This window comes from Gymnogyps californianus, chromosome 8, assembly GCF_018139145.2.
Source record: "Gymnogyps californianus isolate 813 chromosome 8, ASM1813914v2, whole genome shotgun sequence".
In the NCBI taxonomy this organism is placed as follows: domain Eukaryota; kingdom Metazoa; phylum Chordata; class Aves; order Accipitriformes; family Cathartidae; genus Gymnogyps; species Gymnogyps californianus.
This window is the reverse complement of record NC_059478.1, coordinates 23,191,048-23,211,195: the sequence shown is the minus strand read 5'-3', so window position 1 is coordinate 23,211,195 and position 20,148 is coordinate 23,191,048. Positions and strand designations below refer to the sequence as shown.

The 20,148-nt window shown below is 38.6% G+C and overlaps 1 protein-coding gene across 2 annotated transcripts in view; it reads right to left on the bottom strand.

The window, feature by feature from the left end:
* Positions 1–16,285, bottom strand: part of PIGK (phosphatidylinositol glycan anchor biosynthesis class K) — a 73,235-nt gene extending 56,950 nt beyond the window's left edge. For both annotated transcript variants that reach the window (XR_007766851.1, XM_050900898.1), the window contains exons 1-9: positions 16,193–16,285; positions 14,429–14,482; positions 12,076–12,167; positions 8,319–8,454; positions 6,910–7,021; positions 6,445–6,541; positions 5,986–6,103; positions 5,084–5,194; positions 19–191 (exon numbers count right to left, since the gene is read on the bottom strand). Coding sequence is in view for 1 of the 2 variants with exons in the window: in XM_050900898.1 (XP_050756855.1) it covers positions 19–191; positions 5,084–5,194; positions 5,986–6,103; positions 6,445–6,541; positions 6,910–7,021; positions 8,319–8,454; positions 12,076–12,167; positions 14,429–14,482; positions 16,193–16,285 (986 nt within the window). In the remaining variant the exon portion in view is untranslated. The remainder of the gene's footprint in view (positions 1–18; positions 192–5,083; positions 5,195–5,985; positions 6,104–6,444; positions 6,542–6,909; positions 7,022–8,318; positions 8,455–12,075; positions 12,168–14,428; positions 14,483–16,192) is intronic.
* Between the last annotated feature and the right edge of the window lie 3,863 nt (positions 16,286–20,148).

Here is a 20,148-nt window from a genome sequence, read left to right as displayed (position 1 = left end):
TAAATAAAGACTACTTACTTGCTTTCAAAACCAGCTAAGTCACGGTCCAAAGAAATTGTCTCTGTTGTAATTTCCACCTTTCTCACACTGCCAAAGAAGTCTGTTATCAGAACATTTTGAGGGTCTCGCTGAAAGAGATCAGTTCGGTGTCCAGGTGTGGAAACGCACAAACTTTTTGGACAGACCTGAAACTGGAAACCAAGATGGACAATCATATCCTGTCCCTCATTTATCAAGAGTCTCTATATACACCTTCCAAAATGAAATCGCTATAAAAAGAAAGATAAATGCCACACATAACTTGCATTAATTTCAGTACGAGCTCCACAGCTAAAAAAAATGATTGAACAAAGACATTAAAAGGCATAAATATCTTGATTATGCATTTCAGAAAACTTTTATCCTCACAATTATGCCATTGAGTTCAGAAATGCTTCTGTGAAAGCCAACCACCAATTACATCTAAACTGATTAAATGCACAAATGTATTTCTGAATATAGATGCAGCAATATTGCTATAACCTTCCAAAAAGCACAAGTGGGTATAAATTCTTCATACTTACCAAAGGGAGGCATGCAAGATTAAACAAGCCTTGGTAAGTAGCTAATAGTAAAGGCTTCATAAAGAAGCAAGAACTTGTATTTTGATCGAAAAGATCTCTTAGTCTTATTTCTAGTTTATAGCCTGCAAATTAATGCAGAATTAGGATCTTCAAGTATCAAAGGTGTTTTATGTACATTAAGTTCACAGAGACATCCTGTAAAACCTACAAGTTAGCTATATACCTTATTGTTTATTTTACCCATGTATTTCGTCTACATGTCAGATTCCCTATATCCAGCACACACTGCAACACCTGGTAGACAAAAACAGCACTAACAAACTGTTTTCAATGGACTTAATTCTCTATAAAGGTACATTTGCAGAAAATAACGACGACGTAACAGTGACACATTTGTCGTAGCATTTAGAATATCTGACAATACAGCATGCCTATTAAATAACAAGACTGTTATGTACCCAGCAGATATTCAAGGCAAAACTAATGCATTTTGGACACAATACCATTTTGCACAAGTCCTACCACACTCGCCACAAAAGTCTCTAGTATTTCCCATCTGGAGAGATTCCTTATTTCAAGGGATCTTGTAATGCACGTAATGTAATATAATAAATAATTGGTTTGTATTTTTATTAATAATGCTACACGGCTTCAAGTGCCATGAAATGCAGTCCAAAGCCTCACTCTCTCTAGTCTCCTTGATGAGCCTGGAAAGCTGACTTCATGTCTCAATCATCAGAAGGCACTTCACGACCAAACACACAACCCTACTAGACACAGGAGCTAGACACACAACCCTGCTAGACAGAGGTGCCAGCTTTACACTGTGCTGGACAGTTTCATGAGCAAATGTTGCTGTCCATTCAACTGTCTCATGGGCAGTCTGCAGATCACCTGGTAACAGTATAGATTATGTGAGTCCTTGTATATTCCAGCAACATAGAACATTGAACAGAACAGACTAATGTACAGGACTATGAAGGATGCTCTCCACATAGGTGCTCATCTTCCCTAATCTTAAGTTCTCCAAGTGATTTTCACAAACGGGTCCATCAGTCACTGTATCTAGAGCTCATATACCTAATTATGTCATGGGTCAGCTCTTAGAAGGTTGCATTCTTATGACAAAACCGCAGGTCCTAGTTAGCTCAATGCAGATGCAACCCCAATTATCCCGGATTATGACTGACAAAACTTGTTTCAGTCCATACTTCCTAGCAGAAATTCTGTGCTCAGCCTGACACAAAATGCATGGGCTGTGTGACTCCTTCTCTTAGGACAACAGAGCCCTACATTTAAAAAGTTTCCCAGAGAGGAAACAATGTACCTGGCTTTTCTTCAGAGAGGACAGAGTCTACCTCCCCATTCCTCCCTCCTGCTCCATCACAGTTTCTCTTTCATACCTTTTTTTGTCTAAGCTTGTAAAAGCATGTAGCATTAGGCTGCTGGTCCAGGGAGACTTCAGCTCACTTTCACCTTTACCTTAACTGAAGCATACAAGCACACATATCCACTGAGCTCTTTTTTAATGATTCCCAACTCTTGTTGGCAGAGTATCACACACCTGCTAAAGAAAAGATAGGGGCAGATCAAAGCTTTCCATTATCCCCCCGTGAAGTGAAAATGAACTCGACTTATCAGCATCACACTTCCCATACAAAGCCACTTGTCAATGCACACAAACCCTCTTAAGTTTCAGTTTCACCAAAATGCCATCAATTTTCTTCAACTCTGCTCCAACTAAGGGCACAAACGTAAAAACTAAGTCTCTGAAGTAAGCTATAAAAACTAAGTATTTGTTTTAATCCTACTATTTGATGCATAAATCTATGCTGCAGTTATACCATTAAGTCTCTCTTCCAAGCTCTCAAGAGTGTAAATGTCCCAAAACAACTGCATCAGCACTGAAAGTGGGAAATTGATACTGCACCCAACTATTTCTAACCTGTCCCACAACAATTTATTACCATAAGATACTGAGATGAATCTTATATAATAATAAACACAAAAATGTGCAATGACACTGAGAAGACGACTTCAGTATTAAAAATCTACCTATCAAGTACCAGTGTGAGAAAAGAAGGACTGCAAAGCAATTACACCACAGCAGACTAACACTAATAACTGAGGTCTTCAGACAAAAAAAGAAAAAGCAAATGCTGGCTAAATGAAACACATTTGTTCATGTGCCAATTTTTCCGAATTTTTTTAAATAAGATACCATTCAAATAAAGCTAAACAATTCGCCAAAATGGGAACTCTGTTATCTTGACTTTTCTTAACAACATTTTTAGCTATTTTATGACAAATGATATCTCATTTAGAAATTTATTTGAATCTTATTTTAAAAGTTCAAATGTGTGACATTTCAATTTAGTCTTTACTTTTTTGGAATTGTGATCAAACTGAAAGTCAGTCATTTGCACAGCTTTATGCTATCCCTTAGCAACACAGATGGAGCAGGTGGGGAGTAGGTGGAGTGGATTATGAAAAAAGATGTCTCATTCTTTGCAGGAATGCAATATCCAAATCTTGGGTGGATGTGAAGAGAAGCTGTTTTAAGAGTGGCTGGAGAAAAGTAGAGGTGATGGGATAGAAGCAGTGTAACAAATACACAGTACTTCTAAAAGAACAGACATTTGACATATCAGAAGATCAAACAACTAAACATCAGCTAATAATTTTAAAGCTAGTTAGTGAGCCACTTAATATGTTATCCTGAGTTTGGAAAGCGTTAATTTTAAAAATATCAGACTTGGATAAGCAGTATGTCTTTGCTCTTAAACCAGCACAACACTAACAGTGCATTCCAGTGCTGAAGTATCCCCTATAACTGTTGGCAAATAAATGGGCTTATATCCTTACCATGGACTAACCATATGTCATTTTGGAACTCTTAGATCAAGCCCTGAAAAGCACCGACTCGAAATCAAGAGGTTATGTTTGCTGAAATACGTGCATATTATGACTCAGTACATGATCATCCCAAATCATGATATATTTGGGTCCATTCTCTTCACTTCCCAGAGCAACAATAAGCAGACCGATGTATGATAAGATGACTTACATGATGTAAGGAATTTACCAGCATGGGATAACTTCCCACAGCTCTTCCTGAGTATTTGGCATATAAGCAAAAACAAAAACGCAAGGGAGAATGTTTAGATATCTTCTCCAAAGAGCTCAAAAGGTAAACTACTTGGCCAGGTAACAAGTTTTCTACACTTCGCACAACTGGATTACTATCTAGCTGGCTAGACTAGTTATACCACTTCCCAGATGGTGTCTTATACAGTAGAAACCACTGTTCATTTTTTATGACTTTTTTTTAAAACATCAATTCATTTTCTGGTTTACAGAATAGAGTTCTAAAGTGCTGTTTGAATGAACTGGCTAGAAGAAGATACTTAATTTCATTAAAGCACTTGCATATTCTTCTTTAACAAGATTTAAAGTTATCTGTATCTGATGATCAGAAGGTATTAAATTACAGGACAGAATTTCATTCCCACGGTAGTAAAAGAATCTTGAATCTTAGTCACTGAATCAATTCTGTATCAACATAAAATCTGTCAAGTGTGGGCTGTTTAGAGTGATTCCTACTACACATCTAGCAGCCAGGCTAACACCATCCTCTGTAGACAGAGGGTGGCATAAAACTTTTGAGCAGCTGCTCCTTTTACAGAAATGGATCAAAGACAATGTGTTCTGTAAGTGGCGGCTCTTAGATCACTGACATAGTATGTCAGGATTTACAGCTGCAAGGCACGAAACCATAATGTATTACTACAATGAAACTAGTATTGGAACAGGTATAAAGGGTTAATAGAGTAATAAAATATGGTTACTTTTTATATCCTCTCACCGGTGTATACATCTAACTGTTATAGAGGCATTTTCATAAATTTTGTCATAGGTTATCTGGTGGTTGGTTTTTTTTCCTCCTGCCTCATACCTGAAAGCTACAATTAATATTTACCTAAGATATAATTAACTCCAAACACTGATGGATTTGGACATGTCTTACTCTGGAAGCTAAGCAGATATACAGAGAAATTAGTCTCTGCAGGCATTTGTGAGTGCACGGTTACAATTCTAACCGTTTAATCACCTTTGCAAAACAATACCAATGGCTGGCTTTCCACAATTGCGAAGTGTCTGCTATCCATTAAGCTGATTTTAGAAGCCTCCTACTATCATTTTTCAAGTGCAAATACTTCATTCTATTGAAAAATGAATAAAGTATTCATTAAATATTAATTTCAATGAAAAAAAAAAATCCGGCTAATTTTGGTTAATTTTTTTGTAGCCAGCAAACCACTTTCACACTGAGGACAATCCTTGAAGTGTTACACTACGACTACATTTAATAATGGCAAAAAGACCCTCCCCCCAAAACTGCTTCCAAGACAAACAGCAGGAGAACAAAAAGCATTTGGAGAACCCTACGGACAAAATAAATTAGTTTTGAAACTGTTAAATTCATTAGCATATTCATGAATGTTGAGTATTCTACTTACTAGGTCATTCATATTTGTCTGACTGGCTGGATGAATTTCTTCCAAGAACTCTAGCACATAGAATGTGTATCTGTCCATAAGATGAACGCCAATCCCAAGATCAGGTTGATGCTTAAAAACAACACACAGCAGTTATTGGGCATTTGCAGGAGAGAACTCGGTATGTAGGAGAGGGAACAGAATGTAACAGCATGTTACAAAAGTTAAGCATAATGTTTTTTTGTTCTTACACAAATAACACAAAGAAAATGACTAGCCATGAAGAAACATATTGTTGACAAGCTGAATAATACAGTTTATCTTCATTTTTCTAGACTATATCCTGGTAATCTCCATGTTTGCCAAAAAGCAGGGAACCCTTTCTTCTTAATGGTCCAGTACAGATTTGTGGGCTGCCCTGAGCTTCTAAGGACTTGGAAAACAGGGCTGGAAGAGACAGCTTATCTTACAGCACTGCACGGGTTCAAGTAATTCTGACCTGCTGGTTTTGGTCTGGCTAGGATCTCTCTCCTATCACTTCTTCTGTAATTCAGCTGGGATATAATTACAGCAGGTGAAAGGTCATGGGTACTTTTTTTGTATATCAAGTATCAGAAGTCCTAGACTGAATATTCCCCACACATATCTCTAAGCAGTCTTCCCATAAAATTTCTTCCTATCCTAGGCAATGCATAATTGGCCAGCAAGCACAGAAATCCATCATTAGCCTGGTTCTTTGGGACAGCACACAAAAACAAGCAGGAAAAGTACACTTAAAAGTTTTGTCAAAACCACACTTTGTAACTAAATACCTTACACATTCAGCAATTAGAAGGGAAATTTTTAGTTAAAAGTCAATAGGACCTGTGCTTTTAACTCAGGCATTCTGAAAACTGTCTTCAGGATCACAAAAATCTACTTACTGATAAAGAATCTTCTCCTACTTGGCTGCTAGCCAAGGCCATTATATTAGGTGAATAAAATCGTTCATACATGGATGCTCCTTGACAAGTATCAATAATAAACAACAATTCATTGTACCTGAAAGAAATAAAACAGCCTCCTTACCCATCTCTGTTCAAACAACATATACATACTTTGCTTTTTACTTATCAGGGCAGCTGCTAGGAACCTAAGGAACAGAAGAGTTCACACTGATTGATTGTAATATGTGAGTTTAGTCAAAGCAATACATTTTAGCAGCTGTAACTGCAGGAAGCTGAAAACAAAAATTAAAACTCTTCTTTCTGAATGCAAACTTTCATGCAATTTTGTGGACAACACATAGTATCACTGCTGAAGGTAAGCAAGGCCTACCAGTAAGGCTTCAGGCATGTTTGTGAAATACAGTATTTAACCTCTAAATAATGCTTGTTTCTTACCTTCTTTTCTGCCACATTTGTTCAAAGGCATCAGCAAGTTCTACATTTGTGATTTCTTCAGAATCTTGAAATTTTAGGAAACCATTTCCACCATGGCCTGACAGAAAAATCAGAAGTTAGGCAAGTATGTAGGTTAAAGGAAGATATTCAGCCCAGTTGACCCTTTTTCTAAAAAAAGGCAAACACAATTCTCTTTCTCCAAACAGACTCCAGCAAAAGAAAATATTAGTACAGTAAGAACAGTACACATACATCATTTAAACTGGAAACTATACTTGCTAAGTACTGCCTTACAGGTTTTTTCTTAATTAGTATGACATGCTAAAAAAAAAAAAAAAAAAAGGAAAAAAATCCTTTTGGTGATCCTTTTGTTTGTTTGGACTCCTGATGGGATTTCATGCTTTCAAACAGGCCCATGCAACCGAACAACAAACATCAATAAAGTATACAGAAACTTGTAATTACCTGTCATATATATTAGAATATTGCTTCTGTCATCAGAAAGAAGACGTTTAGATCGCGGTGTGCTTGGTGGGATTCTTCCTGTTAATACACGTAAGAAATTTTCAACAGTAACCTATGAATAGAAGCATAAAGTAATTTTCTAAAGAGAAATATATTAACAACTCTAGGCTGGGTTACATAAATTAAATAATGGAACACTAAAATCGGAAGTGTATCTAACCAGATGTAATATTGCATGGTATAAACTGCATAAACAGACATTTTCTGTTCAAGGTTTTACTGCAGGTTGACAATCATATGGTACCTCTTTATTCCACTAACATCAGCCTGTTGCTTTATTGTATCTAGTAAGTCTACCACCATTATAATTTCTAAGTACGTTTTCATTGGTCTGAAAACCTTTCAGCGTATAGCTTTATTCTGCCAAAGCTGCTCACGTAATCACAAAATGCTCCAACGTTACTGTGTGTTACCATGGAAAACTAAAAGTTTAAATCCCCTCTGCAACTCAGGAAAGGAAAAACAAGGTCAATTTCGATTACATAAGTCTGAGTGATCAGGTAAGACCCATCTGGATGGTGATTGTAAAACATCCTATAAAACACCACTTCCTCTTCGTGCAGATGTACACAGCTCAAGTGCTAGCAACAAATCCACACTCAAGAAAAAAACATGATAAAAAGAACATATCTCTATTTCAGTGCTGTATCTTCACTTCTTTATACAAAGCTCCAGAGAAATAAAACATCTACTATATATTTAAACATGTTCCTATAAACCTTTAGTAATGATTATGTAGCACTATTAAACCACGCAATTGATGTCCAATTTAAGACCAAATGGTAAAGACACTGTCTGTTTGAAGGAATATTACACAAAAATGAAAAGGTGATAGAATGCAGATTTCTATATAGTAATTACTTCACAGTAATGATTAGGTTATGGCTTTTGTTTTATTTTGTAAAAGCATATGCTTAAGATTAGAAATTTAAGCAGGTCTCCCTAACAAACATTTTGTTTGCATGCCAAAAGTTTCACAGTGGTTTTAAGTGTTTGCAAGATGAGACACTGAACAGCCATTTCCAAAGAAGAGAAATTTCAGTAATATGTGTGTATTCCTAATACATTTAAGGAGTTCCATATACTCTTTTAACTGTGGAGATTCCATTGTTTAAAACAGCCAATACACAACATGTTTCTAGTACAATAAACTTCAAGTACAAAACCAAGCATCACTGGGGGTGGGGGGGGTGGGGGTGTGTGTTTTAAACCTATCAGTTGATAATAAAAGCCCAGCCCAAAACCAGTAATGTGAATAGAAAGACTTCCTCAGACTTCACAGATGTTGTATAAATCTTTAAACCAACACTAAAAACACAGACTCCGTGATTTAATTAAAGCACAGTCACCTCATAGCTTCTGTAATCCACTTCCACATCATCTCCATAGACATTTAGCTCCATGTTTTTATGACTAAACACAGTAGCTGGTTTGGGATTTCTAGGATTACATGCCATATCATCTGCCAGCATCAGGACAATGTGACTATGGAAAATAAGACAAAAACATTTCAGCCATTCTACTGTCACGTAACAGTCAAGTGGAAATTATAACAACACTGTCCCACAATTACAACAATAGCTTATAACATTAAGGAGATTCCTGGAATTGTAAGTGAAACTTTGCTTTGTTATACCATATTTCCTTATGGACACCCTCAGTATTATAAAGATACCACACATGGAAACGCAGCTAGCTCTTATTTATCTACAGGATTAAGTGAGGCCAAAGATGAGCATGAGAGTAGTTGACATTAGCAAATTTATGATACAGACTTGCCTGGACCTAGGCTGGCAGAACTCTTGATAAAAAAATCTGGAGATCTTTATGGGGCAACTAAATCATTTCATGCAGCTCCAGAGAAGAAATCCCAGCCTGTCTGCACCTTCTCAGGCAGATCAATTAAAAACATGATGACAATTTTTAATTAAATTTGAGGAGCTCCTGAACATTTCTCAAACCATTATACTACATCTGATACACTACTGTATGATTATCTGTGTTAATGGAATTTTCCTGAAGAACACAAGTGGGCTGACACCAGACATTTTGTCTTCTTCATAGTACCAAGAAAAAAAAAACCAAGCACATTATAAAGCTGTTCCAACTTGCATGTAGCCAAAGATCTGTATTTCACCTGGCAGGGTCAGGTTTGGGTCAAAATATGAAATAACAAGTAGTCACTGGACACTAGGAAGAATGTGCCAGAGATGTCTGGAACAAGGTGAAGTCAGTCCTTTCCTTGGATAACCCTGTCTTGGATATAGTTTTTCCTGGACTGTGATCTTTGTGTTCTCCCAAACAATGCTTACAAAAGGAAAGTTCTGTATCCTGCAAAGAATGCTGCTAATTCAGGCTCTCAGGCACACAGTTATAAATTAACCTGTGTCCTGCTATTGAAACACCATTCCTGTGCTTGTCATCATTCACCTATATGTCTGCATGAGCAATTTAAGAGTAAAGTTATTCTTTAAGTGCTGACACTCCGCACTGCACAAAAAAAAAAAAAAAAAAAAAAAAAAGGAAAAAGAGAGAGAAATGTTGTCCAAAATAACATAAGCATAAATCCTCAAAAGTAATCAAAGTAAATTATTCCAATGGGAATAAAATGCTGGCATAAATATGAAGCTGTAATGACAGAAGCCAGGGGAGGACAACTACAGAAGAGAAATAAATATTTTTTTTCTCCACACACGTACAACAGTACAAAACCATTTTTATAAGAGTATCATTAAAAGGGAATTAATTGGAAGCAAGTGTTGAACATATGCCTTGCAGATTTACTGAGATAGTCAGGTGTACATTCATTTTTTGTATTATACTCAGAAGAGAATATTCCAGACTAAGGCATCACTAGGCCTACAGTTTAGCACTGTATTTTTGCTAGGAATGTGTCTATTAAAAAAAAGAATTAATAATCACACACACTCAGTAAAAGGTTCTGCATAGTAGTAGTATAGACAGGTGAGCACAAACATGCAAAGTTTTATGCTGTATGGCACTCTTAAAAGTGTATGAAATATCCCATGGTTAAACAGAACCACCGTGTACAAGTGGTTCATACATGCAGCAAAACAATCTAGGTGTTAACTTGCAGCTTAACTGTTAAACCAAAGTAATCTAACCATATATTATATTAATGCTGTTTTCATGATGTAAAACTTATACTGCATAATGATTCCAGGAATCAAAAAGAATTTCTGGATTCTTTTTGGGTTTTTTTTTTTAGCAAAACTTTTCTTTTACGAATTGGAGCATTGTGTCCACATATCAACAAACCAGAGCAACTTACAGTTATAAAACCACAAATCATTTTCCTTATGAGTTCTGTTGTTGGAGGACAAATCTACTTAAATCACCAAATTGACACAGTTCCATTCAAAATGAGGTTATGCACAAACCCTCCAAAAAAAACCAACCCCAAGAATCATGATAAATGTTTATTTTTAAGACATAATTTGAGGGAGTTTTTTTAGTCTTATTAGTATTTTGAATCAAGTTTTGCAGCAAAGAAACAAAAACAGGTAGAGGAAGAAGTTTGTCCAAGGGAGAAACCCACTCAAATCCATGTAAAAATTGCTGCAAATGGGAAAAAATAGGCTCTCCCTCTCTCTAGGTCATCTCCAATGTCTTATTCTTGACCTTAGTCTAAAGCATTGCTGGCTTTTTGAGATTAATTTTCAGATCCTTGTGTATGGATAAGAAACAATCAGGCTACTGAACAACAGAAATCTCCAGCCATGCTGTAGTTTTTGCAGTATTTCTAAAACTGCCACCTATTTTGACCTTAATGGTGAAGATGGATGAATGCAGAGAAGATGAAAGCTCTCAGGTAAGGGCAGAACTAGTGAAAGAATTTCTAAGGTAGTGCCTAGGGCGCCTATGCTTCAAAGGCTATACAGGAGAGAAGACAGATGCTTTTGAATGAGACGTGCAAAAAAAATGCCGTACTTCCGTGACTTTCAGCCCACAGTGCTCAGGCAGTATGTTCCCTTGGATTTATAGCCCCCACATGCTTCCAAAAATTAGGTTTCAACATTCCCCCTCTTTTAAAAACAAAGAAATTACTCCTTTCTTTTTAAAAATAAACACAGGAAACAGGATGATACTGCCATTGCATTCACAGTTGAGTGGAAGCTAAGTGGGGACTCCAGATACTACAGTTTTGGACTTGGACAAAAAAATGCCATACAAATTTAATCCAGCGGAATATGCATTTTGCAGCGATGAAGCGGGCCATACTTCTTTAGGCAGACGTGCTGGAGAAACTACCAGTCCTCTAAACTAATGTTAAAAACCAGGACCACCAGGGTTTCCACAGAAGTCTATGGATACATATAGCCTATTATTCAACGGATGCTGGTGCCTAAAATTCACTTCCACAGCTCTGGCACAAGTAAATTGCATTCCAAAACAGCTGGATGGAACAGTGCCAATACCCCTAGAACTTCCAGTAGGAACACAACTAAAAGACACTTCAGAACAGTTTGTTCACCTTCCTAATCCTGTTGTCAAAGAAGGGATACTATTTTAACCATTGTGCTATCGCTAGAGAAGCACAATTTGTATGGACAAAGCTTCTGGTTTCTCTAAAAACTTCATGCAAAATGGATTTTTCAAGGCTACTTTCAATAGGTAGGAGCTACTTTGTTCCGGGCCTTTAGTTTAGAGACTCTCAGTGTAGTTGCAGACATGGAAGTCTTACATTTTAGTACAGTTAGGGTTACTAACATCTCCACACTGAAAGGAAACTAAAGTACAGCAAAAGCCGTATCTCAGAGTAGTATTGTCATTGCTGAATGCACTTATCAGCTTTCACATTATGCTTTCACCAATTTACTAAGTGGTACATTTTAGTGGCCAGATAGTTCCTCATGTTTTTAATCTAATTAGTGCATTCCAACTGGAAGTTTTATTACATAACTTGTTGCTTTTCCTTTTGAACAATATTGCCGCACTTTTCAATACACTGATGTGATCACACCCTTCCTTCTTACTTTTATCCAGTTAAACTGGGAAGAGAAATGTATTTTTATACTGCTTCAGACAAAAAGAGAACTTTAATAGCACATTTGCAAGGAATTGTATTCACCAAGATTCCCTCACCTATCAGGAATGCCCAGTCTCTTGACACTTCTGTATACTGAAAGAGTATTTGCCACATGACGATAATTAAACCAGAATCGAGATGTACACACCTTGGAGGAAAAAAAAATAAGTATATTAAATAGTGTAAAAGATACAAATTGGCCTGGCACTTTGCATCAGAAGACAGTGATTACAGGAATATCAAACTAGCAACAAATCAGAAAGAACACAGCAACACTAAGAAACTCATGATATAAGCTATATAAATCTTTGTTGTACCAAAGCAACAAATGCTGAAAATAAAAGTTAAAAAAAAAAGTTCTTAACATACCGACTCATGAAAAAATTGTCATAAAACCCAACTAAGTATACAAACTGGCACTTTAGGGAATAATTCAGCAATAGTAAGTGGATAAGCTAAATTTTTTTCATTTGCCTTCTCCATATCAAATGGAAGAAAAATCAAAAGAAGAGTTCTCATCTAAATAGCAAACCCATTCTGGGAGCATTCTTGCACAAAAGCATAAGTGAATTCATGCAGAAGCCACACACGGGAAAATACACTGAAGATGTTTGAAGATGTTTGCATTTAAGGAGTCAAATATAATAAAGTAAGAGCTAAGTGAGCTCCAACCAAAATCTGAATACAAATTTTCAAAAAATCTCAAAGGAGTTCAGGTTCTACTGTTCTAACAGGCGAAGGGCTGGGGATCAGCCATTCCTGTACTTAAACTATTCCCTAGGTCAGATATTATTTAATCTGTCCTCAAAAACTTCAAACCAATGAGATTTCAAAAACCTTCAGAGGCAATCTGCTGTAGTTCCTTACTAGCCTTATCATTGCCCTTGTGTTTAGCTTCAGTTCACTACTTTTGTTTGTTCCACACCAAGGACAGCAATTCTCCTTTGGAGACAAATTTCCTTCACTTTTACGAGTCTTTCAAACAGATCAAGGAAGCAGCATTTCAGAAAAGGCGACTTTAAAACCACAAAAATAGAGAAGCAGGAACAAGCATTTAAGACAGTTTTTTTAATTTTTCAGCTTTAAATGCACAGCTCTAATTTAAATAGAAACATCTTTAAGTTACACTGTGTAACATCTTTTTCTCTAGTCTTTCATAAAAAGAAACGAGTAGTAGCTTAAATAATAATAAAAATTCAGCCTGAAAGGATCCCCTTGTGTCTCCATCATCCCGTCAGTTAGGAATTTCAAAAAAGCCCACGGGAAGCAGTCTGTGAGAACATTTGCCTTTCAGCAAGGCTTAAAGCTCTAAAAACTAACTGTGGCCAATCTAGCTATGACATTTCAAGGAATTATCATCTGCCCCTTTCCTCCATAACCTCCCTTACAACACAGTGGAAAATGTGTCTATGCTTTAAATATAGCTATTCACACTGCAGCATATTAACTCAAACTACTGATGAGGTGGGATTGCAGTATGATCCCAGGCTTGAAGTGCCTGATAGCAGTAAAACTCTCCCTATTTTACTGCTTAAAAAATTAGCAGCAATTGTTGTAAAGCTTAATCATGAACTACTGAAAAAATATAACCAGCAGACAATCTGTTGAGGACAGAAAGTATAGCTCCTTGGACGTAATTCTCCACCTTCTTTGTGTGTTTTTATGGGTACTAATAAAAGCACCTATTTGTTAATAGTATTCAAGTAGTACTTGATGTTTTAATAGTTTCAAGTTTGTACATTGTAGAATATAGAAATTATTCCTTCTAATTCAATTAATTACTGTTAATTTTCCTTTTATATTGCTCAATTTTAGTATCTGGAAAACAAACAGCTGCTACTGAGTAATTACAATAGTGTTCTGAAACAAATTAGTCATTAAGACCTGAATTGTGATTAAGAACCAATTGTGCAGCATGATTCAAAGCTAATAAAAGATTCATGGCAAAGAAAAAAAATTAGGATAAGAACAGTCGATCTAAACATTTTGTTGCCTGAATTTATTTTATTCTAAGCCTGTTATCACAAGTTAACAGACTGAGTAAGAACAAAAATCAGAAATAAATTGTACCTTTCTGGTCAAAGAGATATACTTCTCTGATATCAGAATTACACTTCTGTTCAATATGCAGTATGGTAATTTAACTGTTTTAATGCTGTCAGAACTTTTGTTTTATGAATCCTGCCATGTAGCTAAACGTTTTCAGTGCTTGAAACGCAGTCATACTGAAAAGATAATTTTATTATAGTGTAAGAAATTTGCAAGCACAATTTCAAATTTATTCATTTCCAAGTCTTTATCTTTCAATTTCTTTCAAATGAACAGAATTCTTGAGTGACTGTTGCAGTTATAGCTCCTAATGAAAAACTGTCAACTTTATTGGAAGAAAACAACCTGGACCACACTTACCAAAACTGCCCAGTTATTTGTATGTCCACTTCTAAAGAACTGTTCTGCTTGATCCTGAAAGATGGAGAAAATATTAGATGTTTTTCAGCAATAAGAAAGAAATGACCGCTTGTATTTTTGTTGTTTCCACAAAAGTGTTCAATGCATCTGTTTACCACACCTTAACACTGAATAAGCCTTACAAAAGCTTCAAGAGAGGCAGTTTTTCGTATTCCATTTTGCACATTTCATGCAAGTTAATTGCTCCAAATCTTTCCCTGAAATTTGCTAAACAAAGGAGAATGGACTACTAGTCACTTGCAGCTTAGTTAAAACAAAAAGCCCACACATCTCTATTCCAAAGGACACTCCAAGAACAAAATAAAATGATTTATTGACCTACAGTTTCTTCCTTAATGAGAAAAGGGGCTTGGATTAATTTCTATTTTCATTGTTCCTCTCATCTTTTCAAAAGCAGGTAACTGAATCTTAACTGAATTTTAACCCATTTTAAATCCAAGGTGGTTACATTTATCTTCCAAAATCAGGAGCTATGACAACAACAACCTTCTCTATAATCTGGGTTATCCATAGTTCCCACCACGCTTTGCAGAGGAGAGGGCCCTTTCTCTTTAACAGATAGCATTCAGGACACAGAAAGGGGATAAGACTTCCCAGAGGTAAGGGAACAAGTCTGTCACAGGACAAGAATCCAGACTTGCTGATTCTTAATCAGACTCTGTTAACTCTCTGAGGGGTACTGGGCTGATGCCTGTGGTCTCACACAAAACACACAGCAATAGAAAAAGTATTTGTTAGAATGTATGTAAAGCATACTGTGCTTCAAGTAGCAAACAATTTGCAGTTTAATTAATAATCCAAAGACTCTAGAAATATTTCTATTGGCTATTTTTTGTCGTATTTGTAATGAATTTCAAGTATAACAAGCTATTAATAAAGCAGAATTCAAATGCAAACAGCACTACAGATGTAGTGTGAGCACTGTGCAAAAAGCATAATTCCTGAAATACGAAATTACTCCCTCTTGAAAAAAACATCAGCTCCTTCCATGTGTAAATGCCTCACACCTGTGAGAAGGGCACACGGCAATCAAGCCCAGGTGAGCCCGGGCAGCCCGACCACCTGTGAAAGCGCCCAACACCCCACCCTGGTTTTTAACCGAAGAAACTCTATTCACACATAACTCGGCCAGCAAATGTCCGGAAAAGGAACATAAAACACCGACTACTGAAAGTTACGTTGCATAGCTAAAGAGAAACCGAGTTTCAGAAACCTGCAAACGTATTGAAAGACGGGGGGGGAAGGGGGGGTTAACTTTAAAGTTTTAAAAAGTTGTATGTGCCTGACGAGCCCCGTTGTTTCTGGGACGTACCGCAGGACAGCTTATAGACCACCACCGAGGCCGGGTGGGCAGCCGCCAGCAGCCCCGCGCGTTACGCCCACGGGGCAGAGCGAGGCGGGGCCGGGAGAGGGCCCGCCCGCCCGGGGAAGGCAGCGCGGCGCCGGACAGCGTCCGCTCCTCCGGCCGGCGGAGCCGCTCACGGACTGCGCCCGCGGAAGCTAATGCAATCCCTCCCAGAGCGCCTCGGGGGGCTCCACCGGCGCGGCCCCCAGAGCGGCGGCGGCGGGACGGGCAGCTGAGAGGCGGCGGGCGCGGGCTCTACCTGCGGAGGAGAGGAGATGGGGGAAACCAGCAGCATAGAGCCTGCGGCTCAGCGCCGCCCGCCCACTCTCCCCGCCGGCCGCTCCCACCAGCCTTCGTACCTGGACGCCGCTGGCCAGCGCTGCACCGCAGCACCCCAAGAGCAGGGCTGCGGCGGCGCGGACCCAGCAGACGGCGAGCACCGCGGACGCCATCTTAACCCGCCTCCTCCGCAAGGCTCCGGCCGCCGTAGCTGCCGGAAGGGGGGAAGCGGCCTCTGCGCATGCTCCGCGCCGGCGCCTCAGGGAGGGGAGCGGTGCTGCCGGCTGGTGCCTTTGCGCTGTCTCCGTTGCATGTCGTTCTTTCCCGGCGCAGTGGCTCTTAGGAGCCTCCCGGTGCTTGGAGGAGTAGTGCCCCTGCTCTGAGCCACGCCGGGTGCTCAGTCACGTATCAGAGCTCCCTCCGACTTGCCAGCCCCTGGAGAGTTTGCTTTAAATTCGATTTTTACAGAGCTGAGGCAGTAATGGTAGCAGATCTCACCATTGCCTTGACTATATGTGTTCGTTATGGTTCTGTCGTGAGGTGTAATGCAGCCCTACCCTGACCTCGTCCATCCCTCGGACAGGCCCAGCTGGTGGTAGAAAACACTGGCCTCGCACTTCACCTCCAGCTTGGGAGGCCTCGGGGGGTGTAACCACAGCCGTTTCTCTCAGCCACCTACCAAAGATACACTGGAATCACTGGGCTTTGTTGAAGTTACCAGCAGGGCAGGGCAGGGCAGGGCAGGGCAGGGGGCATGCCGAGCTGTGGGCCGAGGATGGCCTCAGGCCTTGGTGGCTGCAGGGCAGAGCTGCCTTGGAGAGCAAAGGGGAGAGCTGGGGAGAGGGACCACCTTTGGGGGGGGAGAGGGGGATCTGAAAGCAGATGTTTTGTCAAGATGCCTTGCTGTAGCCTCGCCTTTGGCACTTACATCCCTCGGAGCTGATGAATCATCACATTTTTATTTCAATCTATTGAACCACTTGGTATGATTCTTTTATTTCCACTAACTCATCCTGTCACCACCTTTGTTCAATTGCCTGATGCCTTCCATTAGTGAAGATTGAGAATCTGCCCTGAACCATGGAACCTATTTCCTGCTCTGTGTAGTTGTCATCAGTAATGACTTTCTCAGACAGGAGCATATTTCCATGTATTGATGTTGGAATTTCAATAACATCACGTTTGCTGTTTGAAAGCATCACTGGTTTCCTCGATAAAAATAATCACCTGTAATTAGATTGCCTTTTCTTTTTGTGCCTAAAGCTAATGAACTTACTCCCTCTGAAGACTATAGCCACCAGCTCCTGTTGTGCCTGAACACATCTCCTGTGTGAGCCTTTTATAAACCTACTGAGAAATGCTATGGGCGTCTGTGTAACCTTGGTGCCTGCTTGTAAGCTGCACTGTCTTCTTGCTCCAGAAAACTAAATGAATTTAGGACTAGGGCCAAGCTTAAGCTTTTCCCTTGCCCTTTCAAATGCTTCCACTTAGGTCTCTGATCATTCTCAGATGTGTTCGAGATGTGTCAGTAATTCTAAAGGATAGGCAGCTGTCTTTCAGAGCATGTACTCATGCAGTTTTATAAACTGGTGAGTTGATTTCATGCGCTTTGACTTGGATAGCTCTTCATTACCTTTCAGCTCCCATGTGGAGTTGGTCAGATAACATGTGACAGAAGGTCTCAACCTTTGATTGAACTTCCTGTTAAGCTTAGTTCTTTGCTCTTTGCATTTATTACAAATATTCATCCTTTGGTATTATGCATTTTGGTCAACAGCTTTTCCCATAGAAATAATGTCATCAGCTGTATCCTGATGATGCATCTTTGAACCAGGCATAATGATGTACCTCATGCTGATGTTCATACCGAATGAAAAGTTAGGTCAAATGTTACCAAAAGGTTACTTCAGCTTACCAAGAAACATTCCTGACATGAGAGTTAATGAACATCTTTTCTGTGAATAAAACTTAAAAACTCCTGAACCTTCTGAAATTTGTATCATCACAGGTGACCTTAATTTTGTCATTCTCTGGAATACTTGACTTTGTAATTTTAATAACATTCTTTTAAGGTCACTGTGTATGATTTGCTACATAAGAAAAAGGAAATGGAAAAAAAAACCCAAAATTTCTGTCATGTAGCATTGGAATGATGTAAACATAGGTTATCACCTATGGACTGTACAAGCAGACATCTGCTACTTGTTCCGAGTGATTAAGAACTGTAGCATTTTCCTTACATGAAAGATCACTTGTAGGGGATGAGACGTTTAAAATACTAGGTTTGACCAATAGTTTAAGCACGCTTGTCCAGTCAATATCGCTGCTATTTCTCATGGGTTATGTGTAGTTGGTTCTGCAATCTACACGAAGGTTTAGCTGGCTCTTGGTGTAAAAGCATAGCTGCAAATTCATCAGTCTTGTGTCACATGCTGTCTGCTGCAGCATGCAAGCAATGTTTGGATCAACTACAGTCACACTGCAGGTGTTACTCTTTGTAGGTGTTCAGGTCACATTGCTGCCTTTCCATCCCAGGGCAGAGACAGCACTGAGTTAGGGCAAACTCAGTTTCACAAGCTCATTGGAATATTCTGAAAGACGGCCATTATTCCCTCTGATTTATATGCCACATAATACAGTGCATAGTTCACTTTTTTAGATCTGTCTCTGGTTTGCCTTCTGGATTCCCTTAGCCTGCTTGAGTGTATTTTGTAATGGATCTACTTCTTCTTCTACTTCTGGCTTTTATTTCTTTACAGTCTCAGTCTTTCATGGGCTTTAGTATTCATCAGACATGCATGAGTGTGCCAGTGCTTCAGGCATTATTCCTGGAGATGGTATCACTTCTGGTTTTTTCCCCAGTAAGATAGTACCAAAAGCTTTGCCTTCATTTTTTTCATCTTTATTCCCTTAGGCAGCTCTCAATACAGACTTGGTGTTTGCTTCCGTGCCTGTACAGAATTTTTTGTCTAGAAATTAAGCTCTATGCTGTCTGCTTCTGTTTCTTCGTTCTGCTTTGCTTTCATGCTAATCACAGTATTTTTCATGCTCTGAGTCTCTTTAGCTTGACCTTTGCCACAATGTTTCTTGTACCTCATGCTGAGTAATTAGAAAGGACACCAAATGTGTATCTCAAAATCATTTCTAATTAAAACAACTGTTTAAAAAGCTGCTCTAACTGCAGCTGATATTCACATTGGTGCACATCTTGGTGCCCTTCCAGATTCTTTCCTCCTCCAGCACATTGCTCAGGCCCTAATCCTCTAATCTATACCCTCTAGAAATTGCCCTCTAAGAGCCATCTGTCAGCTTGCTTCCTGTCCAGCTTGGAGCAAACAAACCTAGCCTTCCTCTGAGGAGGGGCAGCAATCCCCCAAGTGTAACCCCATAAGCTCCTAAAATAGGGATTTGTGCCTACTAGAGTTTACCTGACACTTTTTGACCACAAACTTTTTTTTTCTATACCAAAAATACCAATTAAATATCTTTAATTTTGTTGGTATTAACCTTGATTATATTACCTGTATGTATCATAGTGTATCTCTTCCTTCTTCTATACTCTTGATCCTTGTTCTCTGTTTCTTTTCCTGTTTTTGACAGACTTGTACGTACTGCCTGATAATTTTGTACTGTAGAAGATAAAAAAATATATCTTTGGCTGTATTTATTATGCTTCCAAAAGAAAAATGAAAAGGAACTCTTGCAATGAAGTCAACAAGACTGATTCTTAAGGAATCATCAATAACAGCTCCACTGTATTATCTCACTAAAAAAATGCAGATTTATTACTTTCTTCATTTTGACTGTCAATACAATAGATTAAAAAATTTGTACTGACCAAAGAAGTCTACTACAGTTTGGTATCTGAGCTGATAAAATGGCTCTCTTCAAACAACAGTAATCAAATTAATGATTGCTCTTATTCATTTGGGTTTTTTTCCATTTTTGTTAGTGGAAGACTGGCTTGACTACAGAATGTTTGTACTTTGAAAAGATTTACAATAGCAAAGTAATACTGATAAAAAATATGCAAAAA